Below are 27,379 nucleotides of genomic sequence, written 5' to 3'. Positions count from 1 at the left end.
TCCGAGGCCTCCTCCGAACCGGAACTCAGAGTGGAAAGTACCGGCCTTTGAACGAGTTTTCGGCCCTCAGAGCGAAATCGAAGGACCCTGGGTAATGAAAGGAAGAGAGACGTCGCTCGTGTTCGGTCGCGTCTCTGCTGCCCTCGCTCGTCCTTGCCACGTCTTGAGCTCTCGGCTTGCCTCGGCTCCCTCCAAAGCTAACTACTTCCCCTTTATGATGTCTGAATGTGACCAGGCTGCTTCTACTTGAAGTTCACTGTCAAGGGAAGAATAGATGGAAGGGCAACGCGTCGGATTCGAGAATCTCCTAGCAGTCGCTTTTGGCTGAAGGGAAAGGGAGTTGTGAGAAGCAAGGGTATCGCACCACATCATTTCGAAGTAGCTACATCTCAGAAGCGAGAGCCAAGCGGATGAAATGAAGGAGGGAAAGGACAGGAAAGAGACGGCTAGACGAGGCGTCGCTTTCGCTTCAGAATGATAGCCTCGTCCCCAACTTCCTCTGGGCCTGCTTCAAAGATTGACGGAGTTAAATTAAAGAGCTAGATAGACCTAAAGTGGGTTTCGCGATGGGGAGAGCGGATGTTTTACTTCATAAGAGTCGAGCGACGCGACGTCAACAATCGGACGACTCTTCCTCTCTTCCTCCGGAAACTTCGCCTCTTGTTCCATAACAGTGATTTTCATAAGGAAATATACTTCTAACCCGCCTGGAAGTTGAAGAAGCACTGATCTTGCAGGTTCAGTCGGAAGGGGAAAGAGAGGAGAGGGCGAGGGAGCGATACAGGTTTGGGGACCGATGTTTCGTCCAAATTACCCCAAAGAGACCTACCAAAGAAGGGGGTCTAAATTCGCCACTCGTTTGGATGTGTCCATTCCCGAAAAGCGCGAAGAAAGGAGTGAACGAAGCGATACTGATGGGTGGTCGACTCGAAATTGACGGAGGGAGAAGGTCGCTAGTGTAGAGCGAGTCTGGAATCGAGACGGCACTGGATTATCAATCTTCTGGGAGCATGATGCTAGTATATGGCTGGGACTGGAACTCTCCAACGAACAGTTCCGTCATGGAGGATCGAGGAAGGTCGAAGCCTCAAGGAAGAGACGATGAAGCTTGCCTTTTCGACCCTTGCCCGACTCGTTCTCCTCCAACCCTCACGACCTCCCTTCCCTTCTTCTTCACGTCGCCTTCTCTCTACCACGCCACTCAATTGTCAATATACTACTCAGAGGGACACACCTCTCTCCACCTACAACAGTCCCAGTCCAGGAGGAAGCTCAAAGAGGACCTGCTGATTCGTTGAGCTCGACCTCCTTCTTCCTTCTTGTCGGAGCTTGTTCGCATGCACTTCAACCGGTGAGTCTGACTCTTTTAGCTTGAAGCCTACGTCCAGTGGAGAGGTCAGATCGAGGGGGAAGGACGAAAAGAGCATTGGAGGTCGTTGTTGTTGGAGGAGGGAGGGAATGAAAAGCGGGAGGGAAGGAAAGACGAAGCTCAACATCGAGTCGACGTTTCAGCCCTTTGTTTGATGACCAGGAGATGAGATCTCGCTCTTTAAATTCCTTAGATTGCCTTCCTGTGCCTTCGTGCTGAAACCCTTCTCTTTCTCTCGCTTGCCCTCGCTTCTTTGATCTGCAAGGTCCTTCGACACTTCTCGAGCTCCCCGTCCCCTCCTTATCTCGAGTCGCAAGCCGCCTCAGCTTGCCGTCTCGCATAACTTTCTCAGCCTGCAGCACCAGAAACATCGCCACATCTTCATGCACCTACACGCTGCCCTCGATCAACATCTCAGACCGTCACATCCATCGCGTTCCTCTTTCCTCGCTTCTCGCCTCAGCCCTTATCGACCCTCGCTTCTTCACCCTCTTTCTCCGTCTTCTTCAACTGGCGTCTTTCGCTCGGAGGATCCAGGGCGTTCAAGATACAACAAGGTGTCTTACGTCTTCTCAGACGCTCGATGTCCCTCTATCTTCAGATCGAGTCTCGATTTCGACCGCCCACTGTGAGTCTTTCAACGTCTCGCTTTTTTTCTCGTCGCGTCCCCAAGTAGATCGTAGGTCTCAGCTGCTGATATCGACCTTTTTTTTGCTTTCCAGGCTTTATATTCCAGCAGTAGTTCACCAAGAGGAAGCCTGCGAGCCTGCTTTCGTTTCCTTCGCTCAGCTTCCGCCTCAACCTCAACCTGTTGAACTCCATCCTGCTCTACTTCTCAGCGCCTCTTCGTATGCAGCAACTTCGACCCATCAGACATCCTGCTTCCATCGCGAAAAAGCGCCGAAGCCATCAAAGGGAACGCGTCGCGGACCTCGTCCTCTTCTGGCCCTCCTCCCTTCTTGACCTCGACTGCTTCCGGACCCACATCCAGAAGTAGTCTCCGTCGCTCTCTGTACCAGCCAGCTTGACGCTTCCATTTCCTCTTCGGTGCTTGAACCTCATATCTTTTCGAAGCTAAACCCTCGGCACGGATTGCCGAGTTGGGAAAACGAGTTCAGCACCTTGTGCTCCTCCTCCCTCCTGTCTGTATCTGTAGATCTCTCGGTCCAGAATCCCTCCGAGTCAGATGATCACGAGAGATTTTAATCTGGAGCTGATCTGGAGCGGAGGGGGTCTCCTTCTCTCTTCCCTCCAACGTCTTTCTTCCCTCCCTTTTTCTCCAGAGATCAACAGCAAACATGGTTCGTCGCGTCTCTCCTCGTTCCCAGCATCATCTTTGCGGCTAGTTGCCATGCTTTCGTCGAGACGAAGCTGCTAGCTCGACCTCGACTGTTCCTCCTCGTTTCTGACCTTCCCTCTCTCTCTTCGACTTCAACAGATCGGATCAGGCTACAACATCTGGATTGCCAGCAACCCCTACATCGTTGGATCGTTCGCATGAATTGGGGGAATTTTATTTGGCTGCGACATCTCGTTAGTAAAAGTATAGATGTGAAGAGGAAAGGGGGGGGGGGAGGAGAGACGCAGCCCGCGTCTCACGATCCTCGCTCTGCTAACTTTGATCAGTTACTTACAGTTCCATGAGCGGAATGGTCAGCAACCCCTACTACGGAGCTCGATTCGGTAACACTGTTGACGCTGCTGGGGCGACGGTGGTCAGCTCAGGTCTTCAAGGAGGAATCACCGCGTCCATGCCCGCTGGGAGTTTCGGTGCGTCTCCTCCCCTCCTCCTCTCCCGTTTTATCTAGACCTGACTCCCGTCCCTTCACAGCTGGAGCTCTCATCGTCTCCAAGCTTGCTGACGCTATCGGAAGGAAGTGGGTCATCATCTTGGCCGGCCTCATCTGGATGGTGGGATGGTCAGTCCATTTTTCTTTTTTTGGTCTCCAATGATACCTTCTCTCGCTGTACTACGTTCATTCTGCTCTGTGATGAAGCCTATACTGACTTTTTCCTCTTTGATGGCTCAGCATTCTCCAAGGAGCCTCTCACAACGTCGCTACGCTCGTCGCAGGCCGGTGAGTTCTCACGTCGCGTCTCCTTCCCCCTCCGTCTCCATTCCTCGATTGACCTTTTCTTCTTCCCCCTCTCTTGCAGAGTCGTCGCCGGAATCAGCGTCGGAATGTCGTCTGCTGTCGTCCCTTTGTACCAGGCTGAGATCACGCCTCCCCGAATTAGAGGAAGGATCGTTTCTTTGCAACAGTGGTCGATGTGAGTTGTCTCGTTGTCTTTCCTCCTTCCTCTCTCTCGAGAACGGACCCTGACCGGCTTCTTGCCTTTGATCTTTTCTCTCAGTACTTGGGGAATCTTGATCCAATACTTCAGTTCGTCCAAATCTGCAGGGATCTTCAGCTTGGCTTCTCGTTCGCTGACCCAGCCTCTTCACCTTCAGTCACCTTCGCTCGCGCCGACAGTGAGTCCCGATTTTCTCGCAGAATCGAATACTGATGTCTTCTCCATTTTCAGTTGATAGCGACGCGTCTTTCAGGATTCCGTGGTTCCTTCAGATGATTCCGGTGAGTTTCCTTCGCTCCTCGTTCTCCTCCTGCTTCAGCGGCTTTGCTGATTTCTCCGTAAAATGATCCGTCTTCAGGCTGCCGTCCTCAGTGGGTGAGTGCGAAATCTGTTTAGAAACGCTCTCGCTTTGGATTCGACGATCTGACGCGTCTTTCTTCCTTTCTCTTCACAGCGGAATGCTCTTCTTCGTTCGTCAGATCTTCTTTCTCTCTTCAATCAACCTTGTACTGATGGTGTGTCTTTACCTTTACCAAACAGCCCGAATCTCCCCGATACCTCATGGACAAGGGACATTCCGAGCAAGCGTGAGTTCAATCGTTCGTTGTCGAACTCGACGCGTCTCTCCCTCTCTTTTCGACGAGCTTCGACTGACGCAAGTCTACCTTCGCAGCCACCAAGTTCTCGCCGATCTTCATGGTCACGGGGATCTCAACAACCCTCTCGTTCTTCTTGAGCACACCGAAATCGCTGAGGCCGTTCAATTCGATCAAACTCAGGCTGCCAGGTCGTTCAAGGATCTTTTCGGACCTGGAGTTTTCCGAAGGGTTGTTCTTGGTTGCTCCATTCAAGCTTGGGGTCAGCTTACTGGAATGAACATCATGATGTACTACATTGTGTGAGCAGAAGATCTTTGCTCCCTCTTCGTCTCTCGCTGACCCCTTCTTCCCCCAACCCCTTCTTTCCCTTCTCTTCCCGCCCTCTTAGCTTCGTCATGCAATCTGCTGGAGTTACTGGTCGACACGGAGAGCTTGTCTCGTCCTCCATTCAGTTCGTACTGCTCTTCAAACGTCCTCCTCGCCTGCTTCTTGACTGACCTTCGACGTTTGTTTGTGCAGATACGTCCTGAACGTCGTCGCCACTGTTCCCGCATTCTGGTTGATTGATCGAGTTGGACGAAGACCTCTTCTCATCGCTGGATCAACGATGATGTGCATCTTCCTCTTCGTGAGTCAACTTCTGGGTGTCGTGCTCGTCGTTTCTTTGCTGAGGCGTCGTACTTTCCCTTTCAGCTCGTCGGTGGTCTTCAAGGAGCGTACGGAGAGAACGAAGACGTCGGTGCTACGACTTCGTGGGTCATCAAGAACAACCGTGAGTCTCCCCTTTCGGTTCGAGCTCGACGTCGAGCTGTGCTGAACTCTTCCCGTCGCGTCTTCTCCGACCTCTCAGCCACCGTTACCAACGCGGTCATCACTTTCTCGTACCTCTTTGTCTGCTCGTTCGCCATCTCCTGGGGTCCTGTTTCTTGGACCTATCCTTCTGAGATCTTCCCTCTTCGAGTCGTTCGTCCTGTTCAGTCTGTCTCCCGATCAGCTCATGCCCTCGTTGCTGACTTCCCTCTTCTTCCCTTCAATAGCGAGCCAAAGCTATTTCTATCTCTACAAGCTCCAACTGGATCTTCAACTTCGCTTTGGCGTACGCCGTTCCTCCCGCTCTTGAGAACGTAAGTCTTCGTCTCTCACCCTCTCGCCTTCCCCTCGCCCATCTCTCGCCGACTCTGATAGACTACTGACTTCTCCTCTCGCTTTCCTCTTCACAAGATCCAATACAAAGTGAGCCCTTCCCCTTAAATCAGTGGCCGAATCTCGTACTGACTTCTCCTCCCTTCCTCTCAACCAGACCTACTTCATCTTCGCCTCTTTCTGTTTCTTCATGACGATCCACGTTTTCTTCATGGTGGGTTCTCTTGATCGTCAAGATGTCAACGCGACTGGCGACTTTCGCTGACGTTGTTTCTCTGATCGATTACAACAGTACCCCGAGACTAAGGGACGATCTCTCGAGGAGCTGGAGGAGGTCTTTGCAGCTGGTCACCACTTCACTGCCTGGAAGATCAAGGCCAACACTGGTCTGCGATCCCTCAACGACATCGAGGCTAAGCACACCCCTTCGGTGAGGCCTCTCTTTTCTCTCCCTCCCTTTCGATTCGAGCGGAAACTGACCTCTTCTTCTCTATCTTACAGGGAGGTCTCGACGCCGACGGGAAGGTCAACGACACCAAGGCCGAGGAGTCTGTGGCTCACGTTGAGCGACTTTGAGCTTTCGGTCAGACGTTGCTAGCTTAACGATTTGATTCTCTTCTTTGATGGATCTCCGAATTGCCCTCTGGAAGAGCGGGAAGAAGTCATCGTTCGTTGTCTTCCTCTCCTTATCTTCTCGAAGTAAGAAGGAACATCGTGTAGCAGAAGATTTTTCACTCAAACCCCGACTCCAAACACTCTAAGCAAAACCTTCCCGATCTGATCTCCGTCGTGAGGAAGGGCAGTGCTCGTCTTCGCCGCTGAGGCAAAAGACGCGTCGATGTTGCCCCTTGACTCATGATTCTCGATGATGGAGAGGAGAGCTGCAGCAGACCTAAAAAGAGAAGGAAGTAAGCGTTCGATCGGAAGGAGGTAAGACGGAGCGGAGGTTCCTCTGACGAACCAATCGAGATGACCTGACCGAACGAGAACGAACGCGTCAAAAGAGGTCAGATCTTCGCTTCGGGGGCCACACGAAACCAAAACGAAAGGAGGACCGACCTTGGAAACCAATGATATGGACTCGATCCTCCAGCTTCAAGTCTTCCTGGGAACCTTCCTTGTAGAATCGAACCATGCTCTGCACTGGAGTGAGGTCCGACGAGGCGAGGAGTTGAAACGCGGGAGGAATGGCGGTCACCATGTCCCAGTGAAGCTCTCGAAGTATCTTGAAAGGTAACAAAAAGATCGGTAATCGACTTTAGGATAGGTACAAGAGAAAAACGAATCGAGTGGACTCACCATTCGATTGACGTTCGACGCGTCGCCGAGGTCAGATCCGAGAAGCTCCTTTCCTAGCTCGGTAAGATCCATAGTGACGGTACCACATTCACTGGCGCAAGAAAAAGAGGGGAAGGTTGAGACTCAATGACCGAGGGAGCAAGAAAAGAGAAGCGAAGGTACTCACAGGCCAGCCGGGTTCTTCCCTGCGTCGCCGCCGAAAACCTTCCCTATCAACTGCATTCCGAAGCAGATCCCTACGATCTTGATCTTGGGAAACTCCTTGCTAACTCTCAAGATGAACTCCCCGAGAGCGAAGACCCAAGGATGATCCGAGTACGCGTCGTCTTCGAATCCTCCGGAGATGATGAGCGCGTCGAGGGAGGAGAGCTCCTCGTCGGAGGGAAGACGAGATTTGACGACGTTGAACTTGGTAGGGTTGATGATGGTCTGAGGGGGGAGTAGAGACTCGAAGAGGTTGAGGAAGAGGTCTGCAGGAGGAGAAAAAAACTAAATCAGCGAAAGAACGAAGTCCAGGAGATGAAGGAACGATTCGAACCAGACGAAGCGGTTCCGTTTGGATTTCGAGGCTCGTCGACGCGAGTGTCGCTGAGAAAGGCGATGTTGAGGATCTTGGAAGTCATCTATGCAGCTGAGAAGATGATGGTTGGGTGTCAGAAGAGAGAGACTCTCGAGGGAAGAACGAAGTTCGAGTGACTCGGTTTTGCCTTTTGCCGACAACGAACCCAAATCCCGACGACGCGTCCTCTGGCCTCGGTGTCCCTCCATTTCTACAGAATGGGACAGTATTGGGAATCACTCACCGTCAAATACTTTGGGTTCCTTGAAACGGTTAGCTTGGAAAGAAGAGGGTCGTCCCAGCGCTCGACGCGTCTTGCATCCCGCACCTCGAAAGTCAATTGAAACGCGCATCTCATTCGTCACGCGACACCGAGAATCCTAAGGATGATGGCTCCAACTCGAATTCCGTCGTGAGGAGACCTCGCTCGTTGCCTCGCTGCCTCAGCAAACTCGGCGTCGAACGTCCCATCCTTTTCGTAGTTGTCTATCAGAGGAACGATGATGTCCTCGTGCCATTCGGGGTGACCTAAGAGGAAGGAGGAAGGAGAGACCAGCGAGGAGCGAGGAGAAGGAAGAAGAGAGAGCGAAAGAGATCCAGGGGGATGTGAGAGGGAGAAGGGTAAAGTCAGCGAAGGAAGAGAAGAGAAAGAACGAACGCGACTGTAGAAGGAGCTGACCTTGGAAAGCGATGATGTGTACATTCCTCCATGGCTCTTCGGGTAGCGTATGACCGTGCGAATGAGTGAAAGGAGGAGCGTCTCCTGGGTAGAACGAGGCTATCGCCTGGACGGGACTGATGGCGGAGGAAGCGAGGAGGGTGAAGGTCGACGGGCAGTAAGGAACGATGTCGCCGTGGATCTGTTGCATGGTCTGGAGAGCGGAAAGGTGTAGAGAGTCAGAGATAGAGAGAGAGAGAATAAGGGATGGGATCCAAGAGGGTAGACGAAGAAGAGGGGGGAGAGAGGGAAAGAGCTCACCAGGTGCGACTGATCGTTCCCTTCGCCTGAACCCTCAGCTCCTTCTCCCCAAATGATCTTCTTCCCCATCTCGGTGAGCACCAATCTAGTACTTCCAACCTCCCTGGTTAGGAGATAATCCCGAAAACTCTCCGTTAGTGTCGACGAGAGGAGAAACAACGAACGAAGGAGGAAGGGAGGCGACTCACCATCCCTTCGGATTCTTGACAATCCCTTCAGGCCCAAATGCTCTAGCGATCACCTGAAGACCGAAGCAGATACCGACAATCCTGATCCTAGGAAGATCGTCCTTGACGCGTATCAAGAATCCAGCGAGGCGAAGGATCCATTGAGCATCGACGTCCGCGTCCTCCTCGAACGAGCCAGAAATCACGATGGCGTCGATCCGTTCGAGCTCAGCCTCCGTCGGGTAGGAGCGTTTGTGGACGACCTCGTACGTAAGGGTTTCCAGATCGAGGTGAGTAGGGAGGAGGGGTTCCAGGAGGTTGTGCAGCACATCTGGGGGAAAAGAGGAAAGACGAACGTGAGCTCAAGAGGAGGGGGCGAGGGAAGGAGAGGAGGAACTTAGGAAGGCAGAGCTCACCTTCGTACGTTCCATGTTCAGCTTGAGCCTGGATCGGGATTTTATCGCATTTGAGAAAGGCTATGGTGAGAACCTTGGAGTTGTCAACCGTTTTCTGGTCTTCTGAAGGTGGAAGGGGAGACATGGGTGTTGAGGGGGGAAGGAGAGAAAAGAGGGCGGAGGAAAGTCGAGTTGAGCTTCATGACGAGCTCGACAGAAAACAGCGTTTCTCGCCAAGGAGGGCATCAAGCTTTGGAGGTAGATTTGTCCTAGAAGGAATGGCGGAAGGCCGATGGGAGGAAGGGAGGAGATGAGAGGATACGGGAAAAGGAGAGGTGGGAGCTCATCGAGGTTGGGAGGGAGGAGAGAAGGGAGCAAGGCGAGCTGAGCTTCCTCTTTGGGCGCTGAGCCTTCCCTACAGACACTGCAAATTGGAAAGGAAGTGAAGTTGCCTACATACCGCAAAAGCATGATCTTCCAATGGCGAGAAGAAGGATTCGGGGCTCGAACATCTTTTCGGCGAGAGGTCTGCGATTTCGCGTTTTCAGCCAGCCTTCAGCCCTCCCGCTTTGCCTCGTTCTCCTTCCCTCGTCGCGTTTAATGTTAGGCTCGGAGGTTTGACCCAATCTCTCTCGTATGTAACATACATTCCGGTTGATGAGAGCCGCGTGGTTTAAGGTCTCGCGGCTCAAGTTGCGCCAGAACCGATCACGACGCGTTCTCTCACTTCCCTGCTGTCGCGTCGTCCTGCTCTGATGCTATGCGATACCCCTTCAGATGGCAGTAGATATGGCCTCGTCGCATTTAGCACTTTTAGGGAGGAAGTGGTTGATTTCAATTGTTTGCTGGGAGATGAAATGAGGAGAAAGAGAAACGACGCGTCGTCGCCGATCGATAACTTCATCCTCCCTCGGATCTCCTACTTGCCCTTCAATCTATCAGGTCTCGCAACATCAAGGCTTGGTCTTCCGTTGAGAAGTCCCCCCGTTCCATCTGGTCTGTTGACACGCAGGGAGATGCATGGAGGTAATGCGATGGAGGGAAGAGGATTCAGCGGCAGGAAGCGATTGACCGGTAGCAAGTGAGAGAGTGAGCATCGGACTGCTCTGAGGTGAAGGCTTCTCAGTTGCGAAGGAGGCGAATGAAATTGGCAAGAACGGGCTGGATTCGCGATGAGATTAAATTGTGAGATCGTGCCGACGCGTCCCTCCTCCTTTTGGCGACGCGTTGTCTTTCCTTCTTTTATTCCGTGACCTTCAAGTAGAAGTGACTTTGTAGAAGAAGTGACTTTGTCTCATTGAAGGGTCATGGTGGGGATGCAAGCCGAGAGCTCAAGACGTGGCAAGGACGAGCGAGGGCAGCAGAGACGCGACCGAACACGAGCGACGTCTCTCTTCCTTTCCTTACCCAGGGTCCTTCGATTTCGCTCTGAGGGCCGAAAACTCGTTCAAAGGCCGGTACTTTCCACTCTGAGTTCCGGTTCGGAGGAGGCCTCGGAGAGGTGAGCTCATTGTTTCCAGGACGAAGCGACGCGTCAACCTGCATCTCTCTCCTCTTTCCCTCCATCGCTTTATCTCTTACCTTCAGGAAGTGGTTTAATACAGTTTGTTCTTCCTCTGTTGGCTCTGCTGTCTGCACCCCTTTACTTCTTCCTTGACTTCAGAACAACTCAAACGGGCCATCTCCGACCCGATGCGTCGCTTTTCCCGCTCTCTTCCTTCTGCTCCGACCTCCGAGTGCAAGTTGCATGGTACATTTCAAGGTTCAATGTTTAGCACGTAGACTGCATCATCCGGGAAGCCCCTCAAAGGGTGTGTACATCAGGTCAGCAACTTGCAAAAAGGAGGGAGAAAGGCACGCGTCCAAGCTTCCACGACGCATCTCTTGCAGTTTCCAGCGGAGTGCTCCTTTGTAGAGTTTGATAGGATGCGATTTGGCTTCCTAAGGGTAGGACAGAAAAGTGACACTCAAGAACATGTATCTAGAGCAACAGGAAGGGAGAAGATGAGGAGAGCTCATGAACGAACGGCGATGGCTCCAAACTAATTTTCGGCTGGATACAGACCCTCAGACGTCAGCCAGTAGCTTCTAAATACTTCCTCAGCCTCGATGTACTTTTCCTCCCGGTAGTGCGAACCTCGGGAAGCGGTAGAAGAGAAGGCAGAGGGCTGGGTGCGTCGAGAAAGGCTGAAGAATTGGCCATGGAGCAGGGTTCTGAAGTCACCCACCTGTACCGAAAGGGCGGCCGGTTGGATAACAATGTCAAAACCTGCTTTGAAATGGTTGGATAGTATAGTTGGTTAGTACACACGGTTCTGATTAATCAAAATCCGTGGGACCTGGGTTCGAATCCCTGTCCGACCTTTTTGCTTTTGCTCCCCCCTCCCCCCCAGGAGCGCTGACGCTCTCTCGCAGTCGAGTTTTTGCTTGGGAAAGCGAGGGGAACAGCCAGTAGTGATCGTGACGGGAACTAAGGTGAGAGAGACGTATTGCAAGTGAGACAACAAGACAATTCGATCACAGGAAGGGAGGAGAGCCGTTTAGCATCAAACCGTGAGGGGAGAGGGAGAGCAGGTCGCCTTTGGACATTTTCTTTGCTTCTCGCTCACCTGACCCACATGATGCTATCTATTGAATTAGGCCTGGGTGAGAAGTTCAATAGAGGGGAGGTACTGCAGAGGAAAGGAAAGCTCAAAGTAGCAACACGACGCGTCTTTCACTTCCCGCCGTCTCTGTCTCCCGTCAACTCCGAAACTTGGTCCAGGACTTCAAGTCGGCTCTTCTCTATCTAGGAATCACTTGCTTTCGCAGGAATATCTTTTAGAAACCCCCGAGTAGATATCGATGGGCCGAACCATCTCCCTTCCCTCTCTGACCCTCGTCCTTCTTAGTTTTCACCCTCTGTTCTCCTGCCCCTGTTTCTTTCTTCCTACCCCAGTAACCTGATCCTACCTTCACTACAATTCTCCCCCTTGTCCTTCTTGAACTTAGCATAGAGCGGATGGACGCGTCGGACAGTCGGGTCTCAGGATTTGCAACAACGCGCCCTCTTCTTCCTTTCGAGGATCTACTGAGTGACCTTTGAATCAACGTCCTCAAAATGTAGTGGTAAAGAAGGATGGATAGTGCGCTGATGAGAACCAAAAAGTCTTCATGTCAGAGAGGGAGACAAAGCGGATCGAGTCAGCGACGCGCTATTCCCGTCCTTCCCCTCTCAAAGCGACATCGAGATTGATTCAGCACTTCCATGCTATTCTATGCTACCCAAATATTACTCAGGAAGATTCCGCTCATAGACCACCTCGGGAGAATTTTGATGGGCAAGGGTGGATTTAGGCAAGCGAGACTCGCTAGTCTTCGAGAACGATCTCGGGTCTCGACGCGTCCCGCCTCCCCTCCCGCTATCCCTCTCCCTCCCTCGCTCCCTCCGCTCTCCCTCCCCCTCCCGACCAAGCCCGAACTGTTGTACTCCCACACCCACCCCTACCGTCTTCTCCTCAAAAGAAACCTTACAACGAAAGCCACTCCTCAAAAAAAGCAACCGAGGATTCGATCCGAACGACGAGCGCAGAAGCAACGAAGAAAAAAGAGAGAAGGACGTGGACGGGAAAGTGAAAAGGAAAGAACGAGCAACGAGAGTAAGATAGAAGAAAGGGGGGGGGGGGTGGAAGGATAGAAAAAGAAGAGCGATGATGAAGAAAGAAGAGGGAAAAACGATGTCCGAAAGAGGTGAGGAGGGGGAGGGGGCATGAGGTGAGGTTGAAGAAACGAGAGCGAAGGGAAGAGACGACGGAAAATGCGAGTGTGTGTGTGTAAGAAGAGATGAGGAGGAAAGGAGGAGAATCGTAGCCAAAAGCGTGAAGCAAGGTAAGTAGGCTAGAAAAGGCGAGAGCGAGAAGTCGAAACACGAAACCCAACCTCGACGCGTCCCTCTCTCCCTCCCTCCTCCCTCGTCCTCTTCCTACCGAACCCTCTCCCTCGTCTCTCCAGCATAATTCGGTCCCTCCGTACTCCTGCTCCTATGCGGTTGCTGCCCATGCTGCTGCTGCTGACCCGGCGGCGGAGGGTAGTACCCAGCGGGAGGACCTCCTCCTCCTCCTCCTCCTCCTGCAAACTGAGGGGGCGGAGGACCTCCGTAGCCCTGAGGATACCCTCCCGGAGGAGGTGGACTCCTCGGTCTTACAGGTCCTTGCTGCTGATACGGTCCAGGAGGTCCGGGAGGAGGTCGAGCGTGGTGCTGCTGCTGCTGGCTCGGGTGGTTCGGATGGTTCGGAGGGTACTGCTGCTGCTGTTGAGGAGGATAAGGGTAGGGTTGCTGGCCTGGCGGAAGAGGTGGTCGACCGCCTTGGGAAGGAGGAGGAGGTCCAGGTCGCATAGGAGGAGGTCGGTAGCCTCCTTGCTGGTGATGGAAGACCTGACCGATCTGAGGAAGGAGATTCGGGTTGAAGACCTCTCCTGGACGAACTCCTCCTGGACTCGGAGGACCTCCGCTTCCGCTGGGATGACGGAAGACCTGACCTGGTTGAGCTTGACCTCCGTTGGGATGCTGGAAGATCTGACCTGGTCCCGGTTGCTGAGCTCGAGGAGGAGGAGGGTGCTGCTGATCGGTTTGGATTCGCTGCATCGGCTGAGAAGGATAAGGGGATCCTCCTGCTTGTTCGCTCGGTCCTCGACGCATGGGAGGGTTGACGAGATGCTGAGGGGAGGTGGGTTTCGACTGGGAAGGAGGAGGAGCTCCGTGAGGAGGTCCAGGGGAGTAAGGGTAGGCTCCGTTCGAGACGACGCGAGAGTCGAACTGAGGAGGAGGGGTAGGTCCCGATCCGATGGGAGCTCCTCCGTAGAGAGGAGGAGGTCCCCGTTGATTCGGAGGTCCCGACGACGACAACGACGATCCAGGGTAGCTCGGTTGACGCTGAGGGAGTTGCTGCTGCTGCTGAGGAGGAGGAGGGCTTCGACGAGGTTCTCGGGAGGGAGGTTGCTGCTGGGGAGCGAGGTTGGCTGGGGGTGGTGGACGAGGTTCCCTCTCTCGATGCTGCTGCTGCTGCTGAGGCGAGTACTCCTTGTCGATCTGAGCGTTCTGAACTCCGTACTGAGGCGTCCGAACGGGCGTTTCTGCCGACCGAAGAGCTGGACGAGCTGCTCGAGGATCCTCCTTCTTCGTCAGGCTCGTTCGTTTCGCCGCTGGACTCGTAGGAGGTGTCGATCCGTTGATGTAAGGGTTCTGACTCGAGTTACCCGACGGCGTTCCCTTGACCGGAGCGACCTTGGGTTTCTCGACCTTCTCGACGTCCGACTCGGCTCCTCCTCCTCCCTCCTCCTTCTTCCCTTCCCCTCCAGCCTTCTCTCCCTCCTTCCCAGCGGTCTGAGCCTTGTTGATGATGCTGAGGTACCAGAACATGAGGTTGGAGATGAGGACCTGTTCGTAGAGCGGCCGACGAGGGTTGGCGAGCTTGATGTGACTGAGCCGGTAGACGGCTCGTTCGACGTGGATGGGGTAGCGAGCGAAGTTGGAGAAGGCTCCGGAGGTGGGGGAAGGAGGTCCTGGGGAGGGAGACTTGGCTGTTTTGAGGAGAGCGGCAGCAGCGAGTCGACCTTCGCCGGCGTTGACTGTCGACGGAGGTTCCTCGTGCGCCTTCTTCTTGCTGCCGAAGAGGGATCCGAAGAAGGGTTTCTCCTTCTCTGTGCTCGAGCCGTAGCCAGACTTCGTCGACTGCGACGAGAAAGAACGGAAGGAAGAGGCGAGGTCAGCTTTGTTCGCTTCGCTTCGACTCGAGCTCAACCTCTCCCAACGACCCTTCGAGAAACAGCAAGAGAACGAAAGAACGAAAGACTCACCTTCCCCTTGTCCTTGTCCTTTTCCTTCTTCTTATCCTTATCCTTCTTACTCGAAAAGAACCCTCCCTTCTTCTCCTTCTCCTTCTCCCTCGACGTGAACGAGCCTCCGCTGCTGCCCGACTCGGACCTCTCCATCTTCGGCGGCTGCCCCGGAGGGAACAACGTCGGAGTTGTCGTCGACGGTTGAGGCGAGACTGCTCTCTCGCTAGGTTCTGGCGAAGGAGCACCGCTGGACCGCGGTTCCGGGGAGGTGGGAGGGGAATGGCGTTCGTTGGAGGAGGAGAGGAGGGAGGTTTCCGAGACGGACGAAGGGAGGTAGATGGGGTTGGGTTGTTCCTGGGTAGGCGTGGTTTGTTCGATGTGTTCCGGTTCGAACTCGTCGATCTTGAGGGAAGGGAGGGAGAGGTGAAGGTTGGGAGGAGAAGGGGATTCGCTGCGAGAGGGAGTTTCGAGGGACGTGTTGGAGGATTGGGAGTTGTACGAGTCCCTCGAGTTGATGTAGGATTCGTAGATGGAGGAGTCGTCAAGGGAGGGAGCTATCGAGACGGGTCGTTCGAGAGCGAAGGAGTCGTCCATTCCGAGGGGAGGTTTCGAAGGAGAGGAGGGAGAGGTGGGCGACGACGACGACGAGGCCTCCTCCGATGCCGACGAAGGAAGGAGACTGGAATCCGAGGTGTCGAACGTGAGAGCGTTGTCTCCGATGAGATGAGCTGTCCTTCCTCTTCTCGATGGACCGAACCGATGAGCAGCGTCTCCTTCGACTCCAGCCTTCCTGATCTTGGTTCGAGCTGTCCGACGGATGAGCGAAGGAGATCCTGGTCGCATGGCGATGACTGGAGCGTCGTTCTCGTCGAATCCTACACCGTCGATGGTATCGATGTTGGCTGTACCCATACGACAAGACGAAAAAAGCAAAGTCAGTTCGAGGAAAGTGCATAGACGGGAGGAAGAGGGAAGCTCGTCCCCGTTTGACCTTCACCTCGTCCCTTCCTTCCCCTTCCTTCGAAAGAACTCACCTTGTTCCGAGCCCCCTCCAATACTCCAACTCCTCCTCAGCATCGTCCTCAGCTTCGCCGGATCGTTACTCTTGGCCGCCTCGTCCGCCAGCTCCTCCAGCTTCTGCAAGTCGACCAACGACACTCCAGGATCCTCGTCCGTCCCCAGCGCCGACGAGTAGATGGACGACCGATGCGTCCTCGCTCGATGGAGGGATCCTGGAGGCATCTCGTTCTCGACTCCGTCGTTGGCTCTGGGAGTGTACTGTTTCGAGAGCATGGACCGTTTCCTTCCTAACGATCCTCCTCGGTTGACGGCGTCTTGAAAGGGAGAAGGAGGGTTGGACGACGAGGAGGAGGCTGGTGCTGAAGGTGACGCTGTGAGACCTCCTTGACCCTGACCTGATCCTGTTCCGAGCGTAGACTGTTGAGTCGTATCCGACTGAAGAGCATGAGCGTGAGCGTGCTCCTTGAGAAAAGCTCTGAACTCTCCTGGAGCCAACTCTGGGTGAAGATGAGCTGGGACCCAAAAGAGCTGACTCTGATCCTCCTCCTCCTCGGATCCTTCGGTGGAGGAAGTCGTTGAAGCTGAAGGAGGTGGGTGGAGGTTCTGCTGAGGTACGATCCCGTCTGCTCCGTCGAGGGTTGACTGGACGGCTGTCATGGTCGGAGGAGGGAGGTCGGGATCGAACGCTCCTGCTTGACCAACGGATCCTGAGCGCCGTCGAATGGATCGCACAGAGGAGAGCTCACGAGCAATCTCAGATTCCGTAGAGGGCGAGGTGGGGATGAGAGGAGTACGGTTAGGGGAGGAGCGAGGAGGTGGAGGGCTCGTAGGAGGTGGAACCGTCATCGTTTCGTTACAAGGAGGAGGGGGAAGGAGCGAGGAAGGCGGAGGAGGAGGAGGAGTCGAGGAGGGAAGGAGCGAGAGTCAACCTGACAGAGAGAAACAAGAAGAAAGAAAGCGAGAGTTATTATTGGAAGCTCGAGAGTCTAGGAGAGGAAAGTGAGATGTATGCGAATTCGTAAGTGGAACAGAGAGGGAAGTAGAAGGGAGAGAAGGTGCCCTCTGTTTCTCCGACCTCAACCCACCAAACACTCTCGCCTTCCTTCCTTCCCTCCCTCAGCTTCCCTGCACTCGAGATGGATATACAGAGACGACCAGCACAGCCCCTTCGTCCTCGCTCTCAAGCGAGCTGCTTCTCGTTGAGCGGAAGGAGGGAGAAGACGGGGAAGAAGGAGCAGAAGGAGGAGGAGGAAAGGAGGAGAGCTCGCTCCTTTGACCGTTCAAACTCACCTCTCTCTATAGAACCGGCGTTGCTGCTATACACTACTCGAAGGGATGGTAGAGGAAGGGAAGAGAGGGTATCCAGGCTAGTCGACTCCGTTTTTTTTTGCGGATAAAGGGAGGAGGAGGGAGAAGGGAGACGAAGGAGGGGGAAGGAGAGGTCGTCGACGATGGGAGTGAGAGGGAGGGAGGAGAGGGAGGAGCGAGTCGACCTCGGCAACGAAACTGCTGTCACTCCTTTTTGAAGATTGGCCTTCTTTCTTGCAGCAGGAAATCGAGATGCATTCAAATACAGCCGATGTCGCACGTATAGAATTCGTTAATAAAGACATGAGAAAAACCTCGTTTCTCGTTGGGCCCTTGACTCTCCCTCGCTCCCTCTTTTCAACCCCCCTCTCGCCAAGGGACAACAACAAAGAGAGAACCTCCTCCCTTGCCCTCGAAGAACATTCCGAGCAAAGACTGAGGATCTAGTTAGAACGCTACTCCAAGAAAACTTCAGCGAGGATGTTGCACGTCTGCGAGAGGGGGGGAGGGAGGAGATGGAGAGGAAGGGACGAAGAGAGGGAGGGATGACGTTGAGCTCTTTTTGTCGTGAAACCTCCAAAGAGAAAAGAAAAGAGAAGGGGACTCACCATCGAAACGACGTAGAAACCTATCAGAAAGACTCCCCAGCGACGCGTGATATGGTAGCCGTTCAGAGGAACAAAGACTGAGAGAGCGAAGAAAAGGGCGAGGTCAGCACGACGACCTAATCGAACTGCGACGGAGGGACGACTCACTGAGGGTGATAACCAGCAGCGAAAGAAGTCCAGCCGTCGAAGCGACCAACGTAGGGGAGAAGCTGATAGGGTAAGCCTTCCCAGAAGCTATATATAGGCATAGCAACAACAACAACAGCGGAAGAGGAGTCAGCTCAGGTTGGTTTCGTCTCAAACCGCGTCGGGGGGTCCCCTTCTCGCACTTGACTTCCAAACCGTGCAAAAGAGCGAGAACCCTAGAAACGGACTCACAGATCGTGACGAACGCTCCCGAGAATCCTACGCCGAGGAGAATGTTGAGCATAGGGCCGCCGAAGCAAGCTGAAAAGGCGAAGAAAAGTGATCAGCTCACTCGACCTCGAAAGGCGCGTCGAAGAAGGAGGACGACCACCAACCGGAGAACGCCATGATGGGCGCAAACGAAGCGATACTGAGGTTCGCTACGAGGTCGGCAGTCGAGTTTCCTACGGCGAAGATGGTCAGACCGATGATGGCGTCCGATAATCCAAAGATCTCTCCGAGAACAGTCAAGACCGAGACGACCTCGTCCGCTGTCAGACGTAAGAAGAAGGAAGGTTTGTCAGCATGGGAATCGATAGGGGAGTGGGAAGGGGGAAGATGACTCACCGATAGCCATGATCCAAATCATGGCGACCGAGAAACCGAGGAGACAACGACCGAGTCTCCAGACTCGATTCTCTCCGTTCCACGCGTAAACGAGGGTGATGAATCCCAAAACGAGTCCGAGGGAAGAAAGAACGATGATGGGAATCCAAGTGTCGGATTCACCTGCGAGAGGAGAGGAGAAGAGAAGGTAAGTCAGCGAGGCGATCTAAAAAGATCGAAGAGAGAGGGAGACGCGTACTGAAAAGGACGCCAGCACAGAAGGCAGGTCCGACTGAGAAGAGAGAGGAGTCAGTATGATCGTTCAAAACAGTGTAAGACGACGAAAAGAACTCACGAGCACATTGAACGGCGAGGAGCCACTTGTTGAAACCCAGGACGTGATGAACGTCGTCCTCCTCCTCTTCCATCCTCTCCTCCTCTTCCTCATCCTCCTCCAAAGCACTCTCGTCCTCGTCCTCGTCCTCCTCATACTCTCGCTCCCTCTCAGCTCTCCGATCCACAGCTTCCAGGCGAGTTCGGTCGTGGTGAACCTCCTCCGTTGACGGCGAGCGAGGATGGGTTGGATCCCCTCCGATGTCGACCAGACGAGCGTGAAGGACTCCTCCGGCCTTGGTCATGTTGGACTGATGATGATGCTCCTCCTCCTCCCAACCGACAGGATCATCCCTAAAGTCCGGCTCGTCGTGATAGCGAGGGAACGACCGACGATTTCGATCCGGCGAGGTTGACTCCTCCTCGTCGTCTCCAACGTCTCCTCCCAGCACACTCTCTGCCGTGACTCTCTCCCCATCAGCCCACTCATCAACCCACTTCTCCTCCCCCCTCTCGGTCGAATCGCTTCCTTCACTGTCGGCGTGGTTGTCGACGACGGGGAGAGTCAGCGTCAAGGCGAGGATGGCTGGAGTGGCGAGGATCGAGAGGACCTTTCCGACGAGGGATTTGTGTCGGAACGCTTGGAGAGAGGGGAGGAGGGTGTGGTAGGTGATTCGAGCGATGTGAAGGAGATAACGCCGTTTTGCGTGATGAGGAGTGGGGAGGAGGAGATGCTTGATGCGAAGGGGAGGGGAGGGAGGGGAAGACGAGGACGAGGACGGGTCGGGTGGAGGAATGAGATGGATGGATGGGACTGGAGATCGAGCCTGAGGAGTGATGAACGCCGAGGGTTCGAGGGTAGAGGTGCTGGGGAAAGATGGGAAGGAAGAAGAAGGGACGACTCCTGATTCCTCCGGTTCACGAGAGACGCTCCTTCCTCCACCAGAAGCTCGAATTGTCGACTCGCTTCCCACGCTTCCAGCGACGACGTGAACGTCGGACCAAGGGTTGTACTCCTCGTCGAGAGTTCCTGAGCGTTGCGTCGACCTCCTGGGCGAAGGAGAGGCGGGTCCACTGTTGATCTTCGAACTCGTTCCTCGAGAGTCGGACTCGCCCTCGGGAGTCGAGAGGGTCGTTTCGGAGGGTTGGAACGTCGAGGAGGGAGTTTGAGCGTCCAGCATCGAAGCTGGCTTCCCTGAGCGGTCGACACTCTTGCTTCGTCGATGAGACTTCCGGCTCGAGTTCCGACGAATGTTGGGGGTGGAGGTGTGAGGAGACATCGAGCCTCGTCGGTGGTGGGAAGGGAGATGGGAGTGGTAGTGGCCTGAGGCGAAGGGAGTGGCAGCGAGGTGTTGGTTCTCTAGCGAAGTGAGGTCCTCTCCTTCCGCTCGAAGAGAGTTGACGACGTCTCTGAACTCCACGGCACCGAGGAGGGAGAAGGTTGTCCGACGAACGTCGAGGTTGCTGGCGGACGAGTTGGCTCGCGAGCGACGAGGGAGGTAGGTCTTCGACGAGGCTTTCCGGGTCATGGACGTGGGAAGTCCAGGGGAAAGGGTGCGGTGGTGGGAGACGTTGGTGTCGATGGGAGCGAGGGTTTCTCGAGGATGGGTGAGGGAAGTCGCTTCGAGAGTGGAGTTGACGTGCCCAAGGGAGACGGGTCGTTGCTGAGGGGAGCCAGCCTTCGACCGAACTGCTGAGTAGGAGCGGGTTGAAGGATCCGAATGGAAGAGAGGGTCCGATTCTCCGACTGTGAATTGAACAGACGCCAAAGTCAGGAAACGATCTTCGAGACGACGAGACGCGATTGACTCACAATGCGGCACTCCATCCTCCTCGACTCCCAGAAGATCCCTCCGAGCAGCATCTTTTCTCCTCCTCTCCCTCCACTCCATGACCTTCGTCCCTCCAATCACCCAAACCACATAGAGGCAGTAGAGACCGATCATCGCGACCGTCTCCCAAGGTTCCAGCTTTCCGTCGTGCATCACTCCGAGTAGGAGCGAGACGGCAGCGATGGCGAATCCTACATCTCGAATGAAGGGTCCTGGATGAACGTGAAAGGGTTTAACCTGAGGGAAGAAGAGAAGGGAGACGATGTGAGGACGCGTCGAGAGACTCGAGGCGAAGAGGAAGCTGTAAGAACTCACAAGAGCCATCGATCCGACCACCACACTGATGATGAACGTCGCTGCTCCTAGAAGCTCCCCGATAGCTAACGATCCGGAGTTGGCAGTGAAAGAAGCGTACGTCGAGAACACCTGTGATCAGTCGAAGAGGAGAAGGGAGGTCAGCCTTGATTCGCTGCTCTCAAGAGCTCGAGATCCCAACCAAAACGGCACTCACATCAGGAGATCCATTCCCAAGAGCTAAAAGAGTCACTCCAGCAGTGTTGTCCGACATTCCCAGCCCTTCGGCTATCGTAGCAAGATTGCTGTTGAGCTCAAAACGTTGGAACTTCCAGTCAGCTCTCGTTCCTTCCTTCCATCTCTCCCCTTCTGGCCTGGGATTTCCTCTGAACTCACGCAACCAAGAAATCACCAGCGCAAATCCCAAGGAACGCGACTGTGGGGGTGGAGAGCGATCAGATATTAGGCTAAATGAGCTCTCGAAGAAAAAGCAGGCAGCTTCACAGCCCAACATCTTGTCTACTGAGCTCGACCAAATGAGAACTCACGAAGAAAAACTGTATAGAACAGTAAGAGAGGTACTAAGGCCCACTCGTGTCCATCCGTAGGTGGAGGATCTGAGGGACCAGGGAAAGGGAAGCCCAGCGCTCCTAGTCGGAGGGAAGGCGTTGAGCTCAACGTCCGAGTCGAGTTGAATCCGAAGGCCGCGAGGATGGGAGAGCTCGACGTTGAGAGCGTTCCAGGAGCAAAACGGGAGGAGGAGGACCAGAGTGCGATGTTTAGGATGAGCACAAAGGCGAAGATCAACAAGATTGGAGGTTTTGAGGAGGAGGCCATCGAAGAAGAGGAGGAGGAGGGAAGGAAGGAGGAAAGCTTGTTCGAGCTGGAACCGACGCCCAAAGAAGAGGTCACAACGATCACAAAGATCAGCAAACGAGGACACGAGAGGATAGAGAGCATGCTAACTCACCCAAGATCTCAGTGAGAACGGCTGGGGCAGAGGTCCAAAGGCGAGAAGAGAGGTGGGAAAGGGGGAGGAGGAGGGAGGAAGGCAAGAGGGGGTCGAGAGAGAGCGAGGCGGTCACACGAGTGCGATTGGCTGCTGGGACAGAGGGACGACTTCAGCTTTGTTTAGATGGACGTCAAGATAGAGAGCTGAACTAACCAACTGTCCTACTCACTATGAAGTGGCGAAAGATGGGGATGAGGTTGGGGAAGAGAAAGGAAGAAACGACTCGCTCTGTTCATTTCGTCCTCCTCCTCCGATCGTCATCGAAAAGGATAAAAGCTGCCAGTTTTTCCCTCTAGGGCCATGTTAGTAGACATGTTTGCTGAAGAAATGATGGGAGGAGGGTAAGCTCACTGAAGGAAGCTCGAAATTACCCCAGGATCAGCTCGAGAGAGGGAAGTCGAGTCGCGACGCGTTGTTTGTGTCTCCCCCCTTGGCCAAAAGCGTTCGTTCGACTCGACGTTGAACCAAATAGACACTCTAGATAGGCGTGCTAGAAGCGAATCCTGGAAGGAAGCGATGAGGAATGAGCTTCTGAGAAACGGTGGGCTGAGGAAAGAGGAGAGCAGAGCTCGAGCTCACTTCGCCTCCATCCTGTTCAAAGAGAAGGCAAACGTACATATGCATCGATACCTCTCTATGGAACCTTCTCTGTTATGAATTCCTTACTCTTCGAAACTCGTGCGAGACGAGCGAGCGTCCAGTTTGAGGCAAAGGAAGAGACGAGGGAGAGAGGTTCTAACCGCGGAGAGGAGCTGAAGCGTTGAGAGACGGGCGCTGGCTCGAAGGGACGACGTTTGATTTTGAGAAGGACAGAAGTGGAAGCTGAAGAAGATGTTGATGGGGGCGAAAAAGAAGTGAAGAAAGGAAGAAGGTTGTCGTCGTTGAGGGGAGGAAAGAGAGAAGAGGAAGGGAACGAAATGGTGAGCTCGAACGCTTCCCTCTTCCTCTCCTCCACCCTCCACCCTCCACCCACCCTTGAATCGACGAAATGGCTCCTTCAACGTCTTCAGCCTCGAACTCTCAAGATCAGGTTCACAATGATGATGCGAATGCGACTCGAAACGGGTCAGAGGTGGGCTTGACTTCCTCCTTGCGAGCTCAACCTCCTCCTGCCCTCTTTCTCGAGCTGACCTCCCTTTTGGCCTCTCCTCAGCTCGCTTCCACCGAGATAGGAACCCAAGAAGCAGCTCAGTCGGAGAAATCGAAGGCTCCTCTTCCCTGTGAGTAAAACCTGTTCGGATTTGTGCTGAATGGCTGGAGGACGAGCAGAGAAGAAGGACGCTTTGCGAGCTCGAAGCTCACACCTTCTCCTCCCCTCTTTCTTCCCTTCCCCCCTTCCTCCCTTCCTCTGAATGGCAGCTCTCCCCGTCGAAGTCATCGAGCGAATCATCAAATACGCCTTCCTTCGACGAACCAAACTCACTCCCTCATCGGATCCCTTCCACCTCAACCATACTTCCCATCTCCTCCTCGTCTCCAAAGCCTTTCGAGACCTCTCCCTCCCCTCCTTCTACCGCTCCATCACCATCACTCGTCCCTCTCACTACGTCACCTTCTTCGATCCCGAGAATGGTCTCTTCGCAGGAGAGGACGGGAAGAAGCGATGGGAACTCGTCGAGGAACTCTCCATCGCGACCGACGTCCCACCTCCTCTGGCCTCCCCTCCTTCCCCGTTCGAAGACTACCTCGCCTATCTTGAAGTCCCATCAGGTCACAGCCTCCATACTCTGTGCATCTTGGACCAAGGAAATGCGCCAGGGTGGCAGCGGGGGCCAGATTTCGATCAGCTGCTCTCAGAGGCTATGGCGGACGAGGATGCACGACAGCATTGGAAGGACTGGCACGATGAGATTGCTGCAGACGATCCGGACGTCGAAGGATGGGATTCGGATTCGATTGAAGTCGAGGTCGATGACTTGATCGAGACCACGGTCCTCGAGCAGCTCCAGAGGGAGAAATCGTTCTTCTTCACCGAACAGCTCCTTCGAAACGGACGTCCCATCGAAGTCCAGCTTCCCACGACAGCCATCTTCCCTCCAATCGTCCGACCATTCCTCTCGAACGCGGACGAAATACACTACTGTCACCTCTCCCTCTACCACTCTTCAACCTCCCCAACCCAATCCCTTTCGGATCTCCACTCGTGGATCGAGGCAGCGCAGAAGCGCGTCGGGGGAGTGGCTCCCTCCGTCGTTCTCGAAGGCTTCCCCTCGTCTTTGCTCTCCGAATTCGCTTTATGGGTCAAAGATGCGAGGAAGACGGGTCTCGGAACTTTGGCGGCTGGGAAACACGAAATCCTTCGTCGAACCTCGACCTGGTCGTGGGAGCTCGAGGATGGAAGCCTCTTCTCGATCGATTCGCCTGTGAGCGTGCGTTTCTTTCTTCTTCGCGTCTCCCGGATACTGATCAGGATCTTCAACCGCTTCTTCTAGGCCCCTTCGCAATCCTGAATCGGAGAGACTTCATGCACACGAAGGAGGAACGGGAACGCGTTCGAAAATCGTGAGTCGTCGTCGTTTCAGGCAGAACCCTTCTTCTCTCGCCGAACCCCAAACTGATCCCTTCTTCTCGCCGTTTCTTCTTCTCAGCCACGATTCCTACGAGAGCTGAACCCTACGAGTATGAATATGTCTTTCGTTATCTGAACTTCCTCGAACCTCGAAGACTCGAAAGCGTGCTTCTCTCGACGCGTCAACTCTCATCTCTCCGTCTCTGATGATCTCAGAGCTCGGTAACTAGACTCGAACCTTTTCCCAATAGAACAAAATGCCGAAAGAGCGAGAGAAGAACACCTCGGAAGGACTGTGAGAACCGAAGCTGGATCTCGTTCTCGTTCTCGACGCTTCTTGGTTCCGTCCTTTCCTTCCTCCCCTCTCCTGCTCCCCAGTCAACTCTTTCCTCCCCTCCCCCACTTCCAAAACACAGCACAACAACAACAAAAAACCGCACAACCATCTCACATCGTCAACCAAAGCAGACTAGCTATCCACCTCCATCCCCTCCCGACTCCCGTTCTCGCTCTCCTGCTCGTGCTCACTCCCTTCCTGCTCGTGACTCTGCTCCTGCTCCTGCTCCTCTTCCTCCTCCTTCGGAGGTTCCCAGCTCGGATCGTCCACGACCTTGGACTCGTCGTTCCGGAGGGCGAGGACGTCCTCGGTCGGCGTTTCGAGGAAGAGGTTGATTTCGTCCCAGACCGGGTTGGAGGGCGGGGAGTTTTTCTTTGGAAGGAGGAGGGGCGACGAGGATGATGGGGAGTGAGAAAGAAGGAGAGTGGGAGCGGGAAGGAGCAGAGGGAGAGGAAGGGAGGAGCGAAAGAGAGTCAGCCGTCTCGTCTTCGTCGTCGTCGAACCGTCCTGAACGAAACAGCAACGAAAACGAAGAACCCCAAAGACGCACCTTGATCCTCTTCCTCTTGATAGTCGTCTTGGAGATGAACTCGTGGAAGTAAGCACCCTTCCCTCTCTTCCTCTTCCCTCCTGCTGCCTCCCCAGCTTTCACGTCTCCCTCCTCGTCGGCCTCGCAGATGATCAAAGCGAGTTCGGTTCCCTTTGCGAGAGCGGCTCCGGTTCCTGCGAGCTCGTAGTTTCGGGCAAAGATGTATCGGACGGGCTGCGGAGGCGAGACGAGACGAGCAGAGGGGAGGTGGGTCAGGTTCGACGTCGAAGAAAGCACGCGAGGGGAAACGACAGGAAGAAAAGGCTGTTTGAAAACTCACCTCCGTCGACTCAGGCTGATCGGTCCTCATTCCCTTCAACGCCTCCTCGTCCGCCTCTGCTGTTTCTGGAACGTAGTACACGAGGGATTGCTCTCCGTCCGAGTCGAGGATGGGTCGGAAGATGGCTGAGGAGAGGGAAGCGTTGGGAGCCTTGCGACGAGGCGGGGAAACGAGATGGAACCAAAAGAAAGGTTCAGCTTAGCTCGAAGATAGAACGACAAGGAAAGTTCCTCCTCCTCGAGCAAGATAAAAAGAGGTCAACACGAAAGGAGGAAGAGACTCACAGCATCCGCTCCAGCGATCCCTTCCGAAGCTGGAGGTTCGACGAACTTGAATAGCGAGTATCCAGTCGCCCAGGTTTGAGGATCGGGGAGAACGTCGTATTCCTACAAACACACACACCGACATACATGAATTAAAACGAGATCAGCTTCTAAGCTTCGAGCAAACGGGAGAGGGAAAGAGAAGAGAGGCGAGAGCTCACCTCGACAGCCGTGAGCCCAGGCTTGTTTGGATGCCTCAACGTCTTGAGATCGCTCTTCTCCAGATCCGAGAACGTCTTCTCGATGAGAGCGTACTGTCCCTCGAGCGATCGATCCAACTGAACGGGTCGCTTGAATCTACAAACAACAACAACGAGTGAAAGGTCAGCTCTCTCGCTCTCGTTCCTTCCCTCCTTCGCGTATCTCGTTTCTTTCGACTGACCCTTTCAGCCCTCCAACCCCAGCCGTAGCTCTAACGGCGTCCTTCTGAATGTACTCTGTCTTCCTCAACCAACTGACGTGCGAATGGATGTCGATGTGGCCTCCTGAGGGAGCTGCTGGGACTGAACCGGAGGGGTCGAGCGAGTTGGAGGAGGAGAGGGAAGGCTGAGGTTGGATCGGGTCAGGGTTGGAGAGGAGGTAGGAATCATCGGCGTCGAGGGTTGGTAAAGGGCCGGTCGGGTTGATTTCTAAAAGGAGGAAGAAGAAGGAGGGAAGGAGAGAAGGAAGGGTGAGCTCGACGAAGGAAGGAGGATGGGTTGAGCTCTCGTTCTTCGTCCCTCCTCCGCTTCTCCTGCTTCTCTGTATATATGTATATATATATATATATATACAGAGATCTCCTCTCTTTCAACTCAACCCAAAGCGCATACACCCTCTCCCTCTCTCGTCCTACTCCAGCCCCGAATCTCAACCTGACTCACCATCCGTCCCTCCTCCCTCCCAAAGGCCTTTGTAGTTCAACAGATCCAGCGGCATCCCACACTCTGCATCCACCATCATCGGATAAGGAGTTTCCCTTATCAGTTGAGTCACATAGGAAGGTTGGCCGTAGCGGGATAAGGAAGTAGGGATGTCGACCAGTTTCGGAGGGAACGGAGGAGGAGGGAGAGGGTTCTCGTACCGCACTCGGACGAGGAGATCGCTAGAGAGGAAGGAGAGGAAAACAGGTTAGCTTGGGAGGAAGGGAGGAAGGGAAGAAAGGGAGGGAGAGGGTGAGACGAACGTTTTCTTGGACATGATGGGACGGGAAGAGGGTGATGGGTTGAGGGAGGGAAGGAGATGGCGAGAGGGGACGTTTGAGGTTCGAAGTTCGAGCGGAGACAAAATCGCAGGTTGGAGCCGTTGATCAACGTAGATTTTCTACGAGGAAGAACATCTCTAGCTTCAGGCGAAGAGCTTCCCCGAAAGGAAATTCTGAAAATCGTACGAGAAGATCTGCTTTCGTTCAAAGACGCGATTCCTCAGCCCTCTCTCTCTCTCCTCTCTCTCTCCCGATCCTGCTCTCCAAAGAAGAATTGTCAAGGTCATCAAGAAAAAAGAAGCGAAAGCCCAAGTACAACGAAGCCACAATATCAAAACAACAGCGAACAAGCTCCAACCGAACCGAAAACCCAACGCGACGCGTCTCCCCTCTCCTC

At 54.3% G+C, this 27,379-nt stretch overlaps 8 protein-coding genes and 1 non-coding gene across 9 annotated transcripts; 4 read left to right on the top strand and 5 right to left on the bottom strand.

Moving 5' to 3' along the window:
* The first annotated feature begins 2,827 nt into the window (after positions 1-2,827).
* On the top strand, positions 2,828-6,050 carry BDY24DRAFT_445135 (sugar porter family MFS transporter). Its single transcript, XM_076644896.1, has 21 exons — positions 2,828-3,021; positions 3,090-3,139; positions 3,201-3,288; positions 3,400-3,447; positions 3,527-3,640; positions 3,725-3,753; positions 3,822-3,842; positions 3,896-3,945; positions 4,023-4,039; positions 4,119-4,134; positions 4,205-4,251; positions 4,338-4,562; positions 4,652-4,714; positions 4,783-4,891; positions 4,957-5,035; positions 5,114-5,226; positions 5,301-5,387; positions 5,485-5,496; positions 5,564-5,620; positions 5,699-5,836; positions 5,908-6,050. Exons 2-21 carry the CDS (start codon positions 3,121-3,123, stop codon positions 5,980-5,982), a joined length of 1,407 nt encoding a protein of 468 aa, XP_076492347.1. The 5' UTR covers positions 2,828-3,021; positions 3,090-3,120; the 3' UTR covers positions 5,983-6,050.
* Positions 6,051-6,259: 209 nt separating this feature from the next.
* On the bottom strand, positions 6,260-7,328 carry BDY24DRAFT_419145 (type 1 glutamine amidotransferase; the record flags this gene model as incomplete). Its single annotated transcript, XM_076643939.1, has 6 exons — positions 6,260-6,287; positions 6,368-6,380; positions 6,466-6,631; positions 6,706-6,796; positions 6,872-7,175; positions 7,244-7,328. The coding sequence occupies 6 exons, from the start codon at positions 7,326-7,328 to the stop codon at positions 6,260-6,262; spliced, it is 687 nt and encodes a 228-aa protein (XP_076492346.1).
* A 180-nt stretch (positions 7,329-7,508) lies between these two features.
* BDY24DRAFT_404238 (type 1 glutamine amidotransferase) lies at positions 7,509-9,275 on the bottom strand. The gene is made up of 5 exons (XM_076642477.1): positions 8,827-9,275; positions 8,432-8,741; positions 8,244-8,346; positions 7,944-8,136; positions 7,509-7,792 (listed from the first exon to the last, which is right to left on the bottom strand). Exons 1-5 carry the CDS (start codon positions 8,948-8,950, stop codon positions 7,626-7,628), a joined length of 897 nt encoding a protein of 298 aa, XP_076492345.1. The 5' UTR covers positions 8,951-9,275; the 3' UTR covers positions 7,509-7,625.
* Positions 9,276-11,086: 1,811 nt separating this feature from the next.
* On the top strand, positions 11,087-11,169 carry BDY24DRAFT_t107. Its single transcript has one exon. It is a non-coding gene; the product is annotated as a tRNA-Gln (tRNA).
* Positions 11,170-12,690: 1,521 nt separating this feature from the next.
* BDY24DRAFT_239466 (uncharacterized protein) lies at positions 12,691-15,221 on the top strand. The gene has a single exon (XM_076636709.1). The coding sequence runs from the start codon at positions 12,827-12,829 to the stop codon at positions 14,825-14,827; it is 2,001 nt and encodes a 666-aa protein (XP_076492344.1). The 5' UTR covers positions 12,691-12,826; the 3' UTR covers positions 14,828-15,221.
* Positions 15,222-15,482: 261 nt separating this feature from the next.
* BDY24DRAFT_239489 (uncharacterized protein) lies at positions 15,483-16,583 on the bottom strand. The gene has a single exon (XM_076636710.1). The coding sequence runs from the start codon at positions 16,486-16,488 to the stop codon at positions 15,616-15,618; it is 873 nt and encodes a 290-aa protein (XP_076492343.1). The 5' UTR covers positions 16,489-16,583; the 3' UTR covers positions 15,483-15,615.
* A 611-nt stretch (positions 16,584-17,194) lies between these two features.
* BDY24DRAFT_404231 (Sodium/calcium exchanger protein-domain-containing protein) lies at positions 17,195-21,958 on the bottom strand. The gene is made up of 15 exons (XM_076642476.1): positions 21,915-21,958; positions 21,720-21,848; positions 21,298-21,632; positions 21,146-21,185; positions 20,967-21,054; positions 20,771-20,881; positions 20,437-20,692; positions 18,646-20,370; positions 18,550-18,582; positions 18,312-18,473; positions 18,080-18,235; positions 17,937-18,005; positions 17,706-17,792; positions 17,559-17,635; positions 17,195-17,441 (listed from the first exon to the last, which is right to left on the bottom strand). Exons 3-15 carry the CDS (start codon positions 21,584-21,586, stop codon positions 17,406-17,408), a joined length of 3,129 nt encoding a protein of 1,042 aa, XP_076492342.1. The 5' UTR covers positions 21,587-21,632; positions 21,720-21,848; positions 21,915-21,958; the 3' UTR covers positions 17,195-17,405.
* A 1,452-nt stretch (positions 21,959-23,410) lies between these two features.
* BDY24DRAFT_404228 (uncharacterized protein) lies at positions 23,411-24,372 on the top strand. The gene is made up of 2 exons (XM_076642475.1): positions 23,411-24,263; positions 24,350-24,372. The coding sequence occupies exon 1, from the start codon at positions 23,564-23,566 to the stop codon at positions 24,191-24,193; it is 630 nt and encodes a 209-aa protein (XP_076492341.1). The 5' UTR covers positions 23,411-23,563; the 3' UTR covers positions 24,194-24,263; positions 24,350-24,372.
* Positions 24,373-24,466: 94 nt separating this feature from the next.
* On the bottom strand, positions 24,467-27,076 carry PAF1 (Paf1p). The gene is made up of 8 exons (XM_076636708.1): positions 26,965-27,076; positions 26,663-26,883; positions 26,182-26,428; positions 25,961-26,096; positions 25,761-25,862; positions 25,477-25,626; positions 25,158-25,370; positions 24,467-24,979 (listed from the first exon to the last, which is right to left on the bottom strand). Exons 1-8 carry the CDS (start codon positions 26,976-26,978, stop codon positions 24,740-24,742), a joined length of 1,323 nt encoding a protein of 440 aa, XP_076492340.1. The 5' UTR covers positions 26,979-27,076; the 3' UTR covers positions 24,467-24,739.
* Between the last annotated feature and the right edge of the window lie 303 nt (positions 27,077-27,379).

Source organism: Mrakia frigida, assembly GCF_051309035.1.
Source record: "Mrakia frigida strain ATCC 22029 unplaced genomic scaffold BDY24scaffold_50, whole genome shotgun sequence".
Classification (NCBI taxonomy): Eukaryota; Fungi; Basidiomycota; class Tremellomycetes; order Cystofilobasidiales; family Mrakiaceae; genus Mrakia; species Mrakia frigida.
This window is presented reverse-complemented; position numbering and strand designations above follow the sequence as displayed.

Coding starts and splice junctions, on each gene's coding strand:
- BDY24DRAFT_404238 (XM_076642477.1), bottom strand. CDS start 8,950: ATGTCTCCCCTTCCACCTTCAGAAGACCAGAAAACGGTTGACAACTCC. Junction 8,742..8,826: donor TGAACATGGAACGTACGAAG/GTGAGCTCTGCC, acceptor CTTTTCCCCCAG/ATGTGCTGCACAACCTCCTG. Junction 8,347..8,431: donor GTCAAGAATCCGAAGGGATG/GTGAGTCGCCTC, acceptor TCTCCTAACCAG/GGAGGTTGGAAGTACTAGAT.
- BDY24DRAFT_445135 (XM_076644896.1), top strand. Junction 3,754..3,821: donor AATCTTGATCCAATACTTCA/GTTCGTCCAAAT, acceptor CTTCACCTTCAG/TCACCTTCGCTCGCGCCGAC. Junction 4,715..4,782: donor CTTGTCTCGTCCTCCATTCA/GTTCGTACTGCT, acceptor TTGTTTGTGCAG/ATACGTCCTGAACGTCGTCG.
- PAF1 (XM_076636708.1), bottom strand. Junction 25,371..25,476: donor ATCAGCCTGAGTCGACGGAG/GTGAGTTTTCAA, acceptor TCGCCTCCGCAG/CCCGTCCGATACATCTTTGC. Junction 24,980..25,157: donor TCAAGAGGAAGAGGATCAAG/GTGCGTCTTTGG, acceptor CTCCTTCCAAAG/AAAAACTCCCCGCCCTCCAA.
- BDY24DRAFT_404228 (XM_076642475.1), top strand. CDS start 23,564: ATGGCGGACGAGGATGCACGACAGCATTGGAAGGACTGGCACGATGAG.
- BDY24DRAFT_239466 (XM_076636709.1), top strand. CDS start 12,827: ATGCGGTTGCTGCCCATGCTGCTGCTGCTGACCCGGCGGCGGAGGGTA.
- BDY24DRAFT_404231 (XM_076642476.1), bottom strand. CDS start 21,586: ATGGCCTCCTCCTCAAAACCTCCAATCTTGTTGATCTTCGCCTTTGTG. Junction 18,583..18,645: donor CCTCGCCGTTCAATGTGCTC/GTGAGTTCTTTT, acceptor CTCTCTTCTCAG/TCGGACCTGCCTTCTGTGCT. Junction 18,006..18,079: donor GCCCATCATGGCGTTCTCCG/GTTGGTGGTCGT, acceptor TCGCCTTTTCAG/CTTGCTTCGGCGGCCCTATG.
- BDY24DRAFT_239489 (XM_076636710.1), bottom strand. CDS start 16,488: ATGACGGTTCCACCTCCTACGAGCCCTCCACCTCCTCGCTCCTCCCCT.